The sequence below is a fragment of the Diadema setosum genome, chromosome 19 (genome assembly GCF_964275005.1).
Source record: "Diadema setosum chromosome 19, eeDiaSeto1, whole genome shotgun sequence".
Classification (NCBI taxonomy): Eukaryota; Metazoa; Echinodermata; class Echinoidea; order Diadematoida; family Diadematidae; genus Diadema; species Diadema setosum.
The window spans coordinates 28,453,882-28,466,406 of NC_092703.1; the positions used below are offsets into that span (position 1 = coordinate 28,453,882).

At 38.1% G+C, this 12,525-nt stretch overlaps 1 protein-coding gene across 1 annotated transcript; it reads left to right on the forward strand.

Moving 5' to 3' along the window:
* Positions 1-168: 168 nt before the first annotated feature.
* Positions 169-7,747, forward strand: LOC140242627 (tubulin alpha-1 chain-like). The gene is made up of 3 exons (XM_072322381.1): positions 169-386; positions 1,625-2,194; positions 7,020-7,747. The coding sequence occupies exons 1-3, from the start codon at positions 266-268 to the stop codon at positions 7,580-7,582; spliced, it is 1,254 nt and encodes a 417-aa protein (XP_072178482.1). The 5' UTR covers positions 169-265; the 3' UTR covers positions 7,583-7,747.
* Positions 7,748-12,525: the final 4,778 nt, after the last annotated feature.

The window sequence follows — 12,525 nt, forward strand, 5'->3', positions numbered from 1 at the left end:
TTAATTGTGCTCGTGACAAGTGATGTACAGATTAAATTTACAGCAGATAGTCACAACTGCTCATGAACAAATCTACATAAATAAGAGTTTGCGCTTACAACTGGTACTCGTTCGTATTCTCGTCTCGATAGGCAATGATAATATCAGTGTTTTCATCTTACAGCGTGAATGTATCTCTATCCACGTGGGACAAGCCGGTGTCCAGATCGGCAATGCATGCTGGGAGTTGTACTGTCTGGAGCACGGCATCCAGCCCGATGGTCAGATGCCTTCTGACAAGACTATCGGAGGAGGTGATGACTCCTTCAACACCTTCTTCAGCGAGACTGGAGCCGGCAAGCACGTTCCCCGTGCCGTCTTCGTCGATCTCGAGCCCACGGTTGTCGGTAAGCACTAAAAATTTGCCATTTCAGTGTAACTGAATGTGTATGTGTAATAATTATGATTAGATTTAAATGTGCGATGAAAGCGGCAGCTATCTCAACTATTTTGCCACATCCCAGGACCCAGGCTAAAATCTTAACTCGGAAGTGCAATCCCACATCTTAAATTCGGCTTTTGTAAGACTTAAGTAAAGAACAGATCTGTAAGTGTAGATGTATCAACAAGGTTGGACTTAAAATATAATGGAAGTTTAGCAAGTTACACATGCTATAACACAACGGTGATATTAGTATAGCAACAGCGTATGCATATCGGCGATGAAGCACTTATAGCAAATCTACAGTTGACCTGAATACAAGTTGTATTCCATCAAAATTGATGTTAATAGTACAACACAACCTGGCGGTGTTGTAAGGAGAATGGTCGTGATTTAAGTGTTTAACAATCGACACACACAAAAAAAGAAATTTGTAAAGAGTCCAGTCTACCACGTCTACAAACAATATAGAGTATTGTGAGTGATGACATCGCAACTTCTGATTTGTGGGTGTTTTCGATAACCATTTTTTTTTTCTGCAAACGTAATATTTGACATTCTTCAACCATACATCCGACATCAAAGTCGGACCATGCTGTTTACATAATTGTTTTTTTTTAAATAAATGTTATCTAAAACATGTGAAATTGCACCCAAATTGAAGGAATCTGTTTTAAATGTTTTCATTTTATGGAATACAATATTTGAAAAAGGTCTCTCCTCTCCATCCGCCCAGCATTTGGTAGATCAGTCTTTGTAGCTGACGGATACATTGGATTATGTGTATCTAATGCACTGTCGATTATTTCATCTATACTCGTCTAATGCCGTAAACGGCGGTTTAGATGCTCATAATAATGATTAAAGATGATACGTTTTCTAGACTAAATTTTTTTTCTATTTTCCTCATCTGAGGTACTTTATTTTTCCACATATCTTCGCATATTTACAAACACATTATCTGCAAGTATCCAAAAGGCGTTCAACATAATCATTATGACAGGAAAAAAAATAATTGAAGGGTACATCAATGGTACCAACCAAAATAATTGCGTATTCTTCTTAATCCAGTATCATCGAATCTTGTTTTCTAGACTAAATAAAAAACGGCAGTCATTGTAACTGGCTATTAGCATGAATTTTGGGAGAGTAAATATTCGACTCGTATTCACTACCCTTCAATGTTTGCTTACTGCTTCGCAGACGAGGTCCGTACCGGAACCTACCGCCAGCTGTTCCACCCTGAGCAGCTGATCACTGGCAAGGAGGATGCTGCCAACAACTATGCCCGCGGTCACTACACCGTCGGCAAGGAGCTCATCGATATGGTCCTCGACAGGATCAGGAAGCTGGCTGACCAGTGCACCGGTCTTCAGGGATTCCTCATCTTCCACAGCTTCGGTGGCGGCACTGGATCTGGATTCTCATCCCTGCTCATGGAGCGTCTCTCCGTCGACTACGGAAAGAAGTCCAAGCTCGAGTTCGCCATCTATCCCGCCCCTCAGGTCTCTACCGCGGTGGTCGAGCCATACAACTCCATCCTGACCACTCATACTACTCTCGAGCACTCCGACTGTGCCTTCATGGTCGACAACGAGGCCATCTACGACATCTGCCGTCGCAACCTCGACATCGAGCGTCCCACCTACACCAACCTGAACCGACTCATTGGCCAGATCGTTTCATCCATCACCGCTTCCCTCCGATTCGATGGCGCCCTCAACGTCGATCTTACCGAGTTCCAGACTAACTTGGTGCCCTACCCTCGTATCCACTTCGGCCGTCAGATGGTAAAACGGTCTATCTCGAAAACTGCTGTTCTGAGAAAAATGACTTTAAAGTTTAGAGGTTTGAGCTTTTTTACGAGATGGGTATAATGCATTTTTAGCAATGGGACAAGAAGAAGCATATCAAACACTGATAACTGAAGAATTTTGTGGTTATTTGGGGTTTTAATTATAAAATAAATGAGATTTTTGTGCAGATAGACTGTTTAACCACAGCACATGTATACACTCCGCTACACATCATAAGATGGTAAAATGGTCTATCTTCTAGATAGACCACAAACACTATTGCCATACTATGGTAAAATGGTCTATCTTTTAGTTAGACCATTTTACCGTTTTATCTTGTGGTTTTAAAGTGGTCTTTCTTCCCAGATGAAAGTTTTGCAAAAATACTGAAGTTTAGCGTACGGCCGGATGTCAAGCGCGTTTTTGCCGAAAAATGCCTTTTTTAGCCAAAAATTTGAAAGAATATCAAAAAATCAAGATTTTTACTTTTTTATCGAAAAAATTAGTAGTTTATAAGTACCTTTTAAACTAGAAATGTGTTACCTTCCATTTCAAGTGTAGAACCTAACTAATATACATTTGAAAGTAGAATATTACACGCACATATATGGCGCAATGAAACATAAAACCGTGATTTACTTAAAATTTTACTTTGCAGAATCTACCAATATTTCAAAGTTGTTTTTTTTTAAACTACCGAAATCAGTCTATTCAAACGTTATTTGCTCGAAATATAATTTATGTTCTGATATCTTATGCAGCAAAGAAATCATAAGATAAGGCGAAAGATAACTCGTTTTATGTTATCCTAAATGGGACGATGTATTTTTTACTGGACGCGCATTTTGAATGGAAAATCGAATGTATAGCGTAGGCCCATATATATTGTACATGGTATATAGTGCGTGTAGGTATACTTATCTTACATAATCGGCGAAGTCAATGGACAGGTTGGATAGCTGACTGCAAAAACCCTTTGTGACACCTTGATATGACTGAAATGTGCTTATTTGCCAGAAAAAAAAAAATACAAAGAGGGCTGGTCAGTAATTACCATGGCAACTGATCATTTAGGTCGCTCCCAGAAAATACATGATTTTAAAACGTAGAAGTGTTGAAACATTTTTTTGTATGTGTGTGTGAGAAATGTATTAATCTATCTAATCTGTTTAACAATGAAACCTGCTTATACCAATTAGATTGCTTACTATGTTTGGAAATGGTTGTCATGGAAACCGTGATAACAAATCACGTTTTACTTGGCAAAATTACGGTACCAAATCTCCCATCCTGCATAGTCAACCTCCCCCCCCCCCCCCCCGAGAAGCTTGGGAATTCATGGTTATCAATACAATACTATATAGTTTGCATTCTCGGGCCCTGAAACGCAGCCCTGCAAGGGATAGGCACGAAAGCACTTTTACATTTGTAATGTTCTAAGGCGAGGTGTTTGCATTTTATTTTGATCTATCCTCCCGCAGAAGACTTACTAAATGTTTCCTTTATGATGATTGATTGTTTACATGAGCGTTGTTTGGAACGCACAATTATTCGGCGACATAAGAATATCATATATGTATCCTAGATATTTGTGTGAAATAATAAGGCAAATATCACCCTCAAAAAAAGAAAACAACAAGTAAAAAGGTAGAAATGAAATGCGAACAATGCAATAACAGCCTCATTTCCCCTTCCCATCATTAAGTCGGTTAAATCATCGAGTCTATAATATTTATCCTTGGCCAAGTTCTATGACCTTGGAGCAGACATGTAACAAATGGTTTGTTTGCAATTCGATTGTTTGTTTGTTTTTTTTTTGCGTGTGTGTTCTATATTATCACATCTTTGTGATTAAAAAAAAAAAATCATTTCAGTTATCATAAACACTCTAAATTCCCAGTCAACCAACAAAACGTATTACACAATGTGCACACGCTCGCAACCATCGTCTCAAACTGCGTTTACGGACTATATCAACACACAATGAAATACAGTAAACACTAAATGAAGCAATTTCTCTCTTTTTTTTTTAATAATGATTTGCCATCAGCGCACATTTACTAGAAAAGCAGCACTTGACATCTATGTTGTTGGTTATCAAAATGCTTTTTATCTATTTCGTTTTTGAAGGTAAAGAACCTCAGTCTCGATCTAAAAACAAAAACAAAAATTCCATCTGAAAGCAATCTTCTTAAATGAAAGAATGAGTCCTCAGTGATTTTTTTTTTATTATCATGAACAAATGTCTGTGACATACATCCAAAGACTTTGAAAATCAACATTACAAATTGCACTGACTACATTAACTGCATTGATAAACTCTATTTGTTTAATGTGACGTATGCTATGTGTGCACCATCACAAACGTTACACCAGTTAGAAAAACAAAATTTTCTCTTTAGGCGATATTTCAATATCTCTATCTTTTTCACAGTTCCTGGTTACATATCCTAGCTAATTATGACTGTACGCTGTTGCATTGAACTTTCGTCACTGTATAACTAAATTAGAATGGTGACTGCCAAAATTTTAAAATTCTACCTTTAGTCTGATATTATTTTTGTGTTCTGCAGACCAGTGCGATAAGATATCTGTACTGAGCATTCGTCTCTCAGTGAAGAAAAAAAAAAATCACCTCTCCAAAACATGTGGGTAATGCTTCCCTCTAATACTTTCCCTTATCCCAAGTACCAGAATACATTGCTGGGGCCCTGAATAGCTAACATAAATTATATTATAGTATTACTAACATCATGACAATTATGGCACATGTGAAAAAAGAAAAAAAAAAACAACTGGAAAAACATACATCTTGACCAGATCATATTCTTTTCACTACTTCTTGTACTTGGTGTTTGGGTTGGAACCTTTTACTGATGTCTTTTATATCTTAAACTATAAAAAAAAAAAAAAAAACATGCTCTGTGCTATTTCCTTTCAGATTCAGCAACTGTTCCTTTGTGAAGTTTTCTCTTTTTAAGCACTTTAATGTGCAGGGTTTTTTTTTCTGACCAACATATCATATATTTTCCTCCATCTGATGAAGAAAGGCAAAGTTCACTTCCCTTTTGTTGACCCCCCCCCCCCCAAAAAAAAAAAAAAGACATTCCAATCTGGCAGACCTCTACTCTAGAGACTAATAATAGTATTAATTAGTGCTAACGTTCAGAGCTAATGTTAGGATATTCTGTTGAGATCAAGATCTAGAAATGTTAGATTTAACGTGAACTCTTACTTTTATGGAGCAAAGTTAGCCTAACGTTAGATGTATAATATGTATCATTTATGCATAGATTTTAGAACATCAAGAGGGTCTAGATGTCTAAACTTAGGTCTATCTAACGGTAGGCTGGGTCTTACAATAAAACTGCCATTATATACTACTAGCGTAAGGTTACTAGAAACCTCTAACGTTAGGTAGAATCAGTGGCCCAGATTTTTACTAGACGCCAGATATTTCTACTTAAGACTCGTTAGATTTTATGATAATTATACAGGTCTAACTAGGGTTAGTACTGTATTTGATTAGACTCTAAACGTTAGTAATAGTAGATCTAGCGTTAGAGCACTACGCTATACGGTACCTTCTGTATAGACTATGCACAGTCTCTTGCCCTGGACCTGGCTCTAACGTTAGCCCTACACATACAGTGTACATCTAACGTTAATAGTAGGCCTAAGTGGGTGGCCTAAGGGTGGGCCTGTACTGTCTACGGTATACAACTGCTAATGTGCTAACGTTAGGTGTTAACTTCATTGTGAATAAGGCCTAACGGTTAGCTCGATTGAATAATTGTGTTGGCATAACACTTAACACCAACAGGCGTAGAGCCCTAATTCACCTAACAGTTAACACATTCTAACCCCTAACGATAGCTAATGTCCAGAGTTAAAGAGAGTGTAATCGTTAGATCCCATAGACCTAACGTTAGACGAGGATTCAGTCTAACTGCATGTGATGAGGCCATAGATTAGAAACCTTAGATCGAACAAGACACCTAAATCTAGACGTAAACCTCAAGCAAGGCCTCTTTTCGCACCGTGTCAAGACGTGCCTTACGGAATAATCGGTGTTCCACACCGCCGGCACGGTCGGGTGGCGGCCCGGGGGTTGGTAGGCATGCCCGCTGGATCGGTGCGAAATGCAGTCATAAGGCATCGGCCTATTACGTTAGATTCTACTAGCGCTTGAACCTTGATATTTTATACCAAATCTCAAATCAAGGTTATATATCTAACTGTTAGATCAAAACAAATTTAAAAGTTCCCTTATACAGTGCAGTAGAGAACTATGTATTTATTTACTAATCTACTTACATTCGAAGGAAATAGTCCCCTTTTCAGTCACCACGTCTCCAACTCAACGACTGTTCCAACATTTTAGTCCCGCGAGAGATTTTTACCTGTACGGCCTAGATCAGACGTACGCACTCGTATACAAGCAGCGCGCGGCCAGGAGGTGGTAAATTGGTCTAACTCGAAGATAGACCATTTTACCATCTGACAGCGATGATCAAAAAATCTCACTTAAGAAGGTTAAAAGGTTTATGTAAAAGATAGCTCGTTTTACCTCCAAACGATATTACCGACAATGGGCTAACTCAAAGATAGACCGTTTTACCATCAAATCTGAAGGAAAAATACAAAAAAGTACCAAGATAGCGGAAATTATCTCTAAAACAAGACATGATGGGATTTTCTCGATAGCACCATTGGAAAGAGCACCCTCACATATCCCGGAAAGTGAACTTACCTCAAAAAGTCAAATTTTCGAGTTAGACCGTTTTACCATCTGACGGCCGACTTCCCTCTGGCCACCTACGCCCCCGTCATCTCTGCCGAGAAGGCCTACCATGAGCAACTGACCGTTGCCGAGATCACCAACGCCTGCTTCGAGCCCGCCAACCAGATGGTAAAATGCGATCCCCGTCACGGTAAGTACATGGCTTGCTGCCTGCTGTTCCGTGGTGATGTCGTCCCCAAGGATGTCAACGCCGCCATCGCTACTATCAAGACCAAGCGCACCATCCAGTTCGTCGACTGGTGCCCAACTGGTTTCAAGGTCGGCATCAACTACCAGCCACCAACTGTCGTACCCGGTGGCGATCTGGCCAAGGTCCAGCGTGCCGTGTGCATGCTGAGCAACACCACGGCCATCGCTGAGGCCTGGGCTCGTCTGGACCACAAGTTTGATCTGATGTACGCCAAGCGTGCCTTCGTCCACTGGTACGTGGGAGAGGGTATGGAGGAGGGAGAGTTCTCCGAGGCTCGTGAGGATCTGGCTGCCCTGGAGAAGGACTACGAGGAGGTCGGTGTCGACTCCGCCGATGCCGAAGGTGAGGAGGAAGAGGGTGACGAGTATTAGGAGATGACCGACTTTCCACAGCGCTGATTGTTTGATGACCTAGGCGTCTCGATGTAATCATGATGGCGAAAACAGATGCAGAAATGCTTCCGTAAACTCAAATGTATCGAAAGACCGAAAAAAAGAAATAAATGTGCTCAAGTGCTATATATTAATAATCGTTCAAAGTGTGTCATTGTGTTAACCACATTTGTTTTCTTATATAAACAATTAAGACCGTCATTCTACAGAGTCATTGAGTTTGATAATGAAAATGAGGTCTTGCGAGGTGAAAGTGTGTCAATTTGCTTTTATTCCACTCTTATGATTTTCAGTATGATTGTTTTCCAAGTTCTGAATGTCTGTCCTGGGAATCGTTCAAACGGATTTTGAACACATACCATTCATCATTCATGTGCTTTTGCAAACACAGGGTGTGGGTTAATAATGTGTGTGTACATGAGCATACGTATGTATGAGTTTGGGTTGCAATTGAGTGTATGCCTGATTTTGTGCTGTTTATATTTGTGATGTTAAAGGACAAGTTCACCTTCATTAACATAAGGATTGAGAGAATGCAGCAATATTAGTAAATCACATCAGTGAAAGTTTGAGGAAAATTGGACAATCGATGCAAAAGTTATGAATTTTTAAAACTTTTGTGTTGGAACCGCTGGATGTGGAGACTACTAAGGCTCGTGATGTCATATTGAGTACAACAGTATACAGAAAATGTAAAGAAAATGCAACATATTTTCACTTTTTTCGCATAATAAAAGGGTACTTGACTTGCCTCTTTCTAAAGGCAATGGGAATAATATTACCCATAACATATGTCAGTAACGAGTCAAGGGAATGTGTACTTTTTTCAAAAGATGAAATTTTGTGAAATTCTCTTTATATTTTCCTTATATTGTTGTACGCATGTGATATCATACACTGCAGTAGTCTTCTCATCCAGCGGTGACTGCACAAAAACTCCAAAAATTCATAACTTATGAACGGATTGTCCGATTTTCCTCAAACTTTCAATGATGACTTATTGTGTTCTACTAATATTGTTACATTCTCTCAATCCTTATGTTAATGAAGGTGAACTTGTCCTTTAACACATAAGTACTTAGAAGGTCGGCGCCAAGTACTCTTTTGAACTCAAATCTAAAAGCACAATATCAAGATTTCAAACATTGACACGAAAAACTATCTACACAGAAAAACTGTACATGTATACATAACACAATATCTACATGTTTGTGACAAATCCGATTTCATTTAAACTTATACACTCTTAAAAAGAAAAGGGTAAATCAACATTTAAAAGGGGCGAGGAGTGACAGCGTTTTTAAAATGTTGTATTCACCCTTTTATCCAGCTGGATCAAACAGATTTGCTAGATACAGCAAGAAAAGGGGTGAATACAGCATTTTCAAAACGCTGTCACTCCTCGCCCCTTTTAAAACGCTGATTTACCCTTTTCTTTTTAAGAGTGTATAGACATTACAGAGAAGAACGAAGATTCTAGCGAGGTGGCCAGCAATCAGAGCCAACCGGAAGTCGGTACCAATGCTCAACAATCTCTATAAAACGTTGACTATTGATACAAACAATCATCATGATCATGTATTATGTGATTGTGATTAATCAAATGGCGATTTGAATTTCCTATTGTCCAAACACAATACGAAGTTTCAAGTTTATTTCCCATTATTGATCATAGAAAAGAAACGACTGCACTGTTGGAATATGCCTTCATATAGAGAGATAGAACAAAATATAAAAGTTATACATCTGTATGACTACATCTGAGAACACTGGAGAAAGGGATTATAACAACGAAAACACAAATGAGGCGGCACATGAGTTTGTGAAAATGGAGGGGGGAGGGTCAATACGTTAAATAGCATCGAGTCTTGCGTAAACACTATCCCCTTTTCAATCATACACAGGTTTGTTTATAGGAGAGAGAAGAGCAACTAGAAATGAAGAGATAGGAAAATTTAAGCGTATGTTGAGATGCTTATATCTACATTCAATTGAAATGATAGTTTTGTAATAAATAATTGTATGCTTTGTGCAATGCAAAGATTTTTGTTATTTAAAGCCATGTTTTAAAAGACCTTATACCCGGACAATGTCGAGACAATGTTAGGAGAACAAAATTCCTCGCCTCGGGCAATGCAAATCTCGGTGAACTGCACGTTTCGAGTTTTGATAATTATTTTCTTCTTATCATTGATCTTTTACAGAACGTCGTGTCCAAAATCTCCAAATATTGTTTAGTAGTTTGGTGTAGTAACTTATAAAGGTTTCTCAAATTTCTACTTATTTTGTGATGTTATTGAGTAGGAAAAACTTCGTAACTAAATATACGTTGTTAGGTAACCGTTTGGGAATTTTTCCTGACAGAAGTACGTAATGTAGTTTTGTCAGATTAGGCCCATTATTCCTCGAATTGAGAAAGTCTGTGCAGCAGGCAGAACTACCTATACATGTTTATCTCAAATAAAGTCAGCTGCGAGTTTATAGTTCATGTGCACATGGTTGCAAACGACCTTTTTCTTCCCATAAGGAATGGTTTATATATAGTATGCCCCCCCCCCCCCACCCCAGGGAAAAAAAAATACAATCGGACTTTTGCATTGACTGGACCCATTGTGATTAAACCGTCTAAATGCTACTTCAGGGTCTTAAAATATGACATCATAGCTCTATTTTGCAGAAACCCCATTCAGTTTGGTTATTAGTGGTCACAGAGAAATGTGGATTGTTGTAAAGCATGTCATGAATCCGATTCTTCCAAGTTTAGCACTTGGATTCTCTTTAAACTGCATATTAATGTGTTAACACAATAGACAGAACTTGGAGGGAAGGGATTCCTGACATGCTCTACAAAAATCCTCATTTCTCTTTGACCACTGAAGCAAACTGAATGAAGTTTTCTGTAAAATGTTGGCAATGACTTATAGTTTCATGCCCTGAAATTGTGTTTGAATTGTTTCACTATTTTATCGTTGCGGAGGGTACCGTTGTATTTTTTTTTTTTTTGGGGGGGGGGGGGGCAAGGGTATAGGTGCACTTCACTCGTTTTCAAAGTTCGTTATTGCATGAGCTTGCCCGACATGACAATTTATGGACTTCAAATTCAAACAAAGAATGAACGTGAGTAGACCAGGTGACGAGGTGACAATCGACGCGTTGGCAAGTATTCATTTCATTTTTTTTTTTTTTTTTTTTGCATTGAATGGATGAACATTTTTTATTCAACTGATATCACCAAAATAATACCAGGCTTGCTGTCAGGTGGATGTGTTGTCAAGCACCATTTATATTAGGAACAACGTGAACAATCATTAGATGCTAGCCTGTTAGCACGGCGGCGGATCGATATCATTTCACCAAAACTGATTAATTTGCATAATGCGCTGTACTCAACATCTCGTGAATTTTGTTTATACAATTTCGGCCATCTTCTTTCTTTGTTTTCTTCTTTCTTTGTTTTCAGCCATCTTCTTTCTTTGTTTTCTTCTTTCTTTGTTTTCGGCCATCTTCTTTCTTTGTTTGATTTTCTTTGTTTCACAATACATTGTATTTCTTTTATGACGGTCATTTTTGAAATTGGGTGGGGTTTTGTGCCTCCACTTCATGTTTAGGCTCACTTTATATAAGAATAGTGTACATGAACAAAGCGGTAACGATCCCATAAACACCGCACGCACATACGCACACGCACACACACACACACACACACACACGTACATTATTATGTAATAACTTTAGTAAATATCCATACCATGATCATGTTGTAAGAGACTTTGTAACATTTAGCCATCAGAGTGGTAAAAGTTTAAAAGAAAATTTGATCTAGAATATGAAGGTTGAGGAATTCTAAAGTTTCACATGATTTCACAAAGCAGTGATACCTGGAGCAATGATAACATATTATGCAAATTAGATATGATGATATTATGGCCTCACTATTGTTTTTCATTAGATTAGACGCATTCATTAAAAGCTTTTTTTAACATAAACATAAATAAACCCTTCATAAAGATTACCTTCCACGCTATTTTTTTTTTGTATAACAAATTGTGTTATGTCTGTGTTTGTGCGTGTAAATCTACATATATTTGTCTTTCTTTTTGTCTTTCTTTTCTGCTTTAGGATTAGCAGTTCAGTATTACTTATTGTTCACAAGGAGACTGCAAATTAAAAGCCATGCATGTTTTTCAGCAGTCCCCTCTATTTCCAATAATAATCTAGCTAATTGGATTATAATCAGAAGGGTAACAATTAATATTAATTGTCACTTCACGGAATTTTCCTTTGTTACAATATCATACTTGGTTTGTGTTTACAATGTTTATGTAAATGCTTTGTGTTGTTGGAAATGAAATGAATGAATGAATGAATGGATGAAATGGAAATGATACAACCTGCATTCGTGGCATCAAAGTTTGCTGTGCTGATATAGACCTAGTAGTTACCCGTTTTGTTGTTATCCATTTGTTTGTTTGTCTGTCTTTCTGTTTGTTTATTTATTTGTTTGTTTGTTTGTTTGTTGTTTGTTTGTTTGTTTGTTTGTTTGTTTGTTTGTTTGTTTGAGGGTTATGTCCCGTGGAATCCACTTGCATGCATAGGATACTGCTATGCCGGGCATGTCTCTAGGCTAGTCCCAGGCACGCGTTTTGGTAACCAGGTAGGCACTAAAGCCTTTCTGATCAAAGTTTGCGTCTACAGGATCTTATGTGTATATAATTAACTGTGTTTATATAGCGGAAACACTCATTATTCCCTCATCTTATCAATAATGATACATCGACATGGTATGTGTGGGATGTATCAATACATATTTCATAATCGTTAATGGTTCGTCAGATATAATCCTCAGAGAAATCACATAGACACGCCTTTTAAAAAACCGGTCTGTAATGTATTCAAATTCTATGCATGCTTAGTTCATAGGG

What these genes read in the sequence shown, in the direction of transcription:
- LOC140242627 (XM_072322381.1), top strand. Translation starts at nt 266, where the DNA reads ATGCCTTCTGACAAGACTATCGGAGGAGGTGATGACTCCTTCAACACC. An exon ending in TCTCGAGCCCACGGTTGTCG is followed by an intron (nt 387 to 1,624) that starts GTAAGCACTAAA and finishes ACTGCTTCGCAG; the next exon opens with ACGAGGTCCGTACCGGAACC. An exon ending in GGTGCCCTACCCTCGTATCC is followed by an intron (nt 2,195 to 7,019) that starts ACTTCGGCCGTC and finishes ATCTGACGGCCG; the next exon opens with ACTTCCCTCTGGCCACCTAC.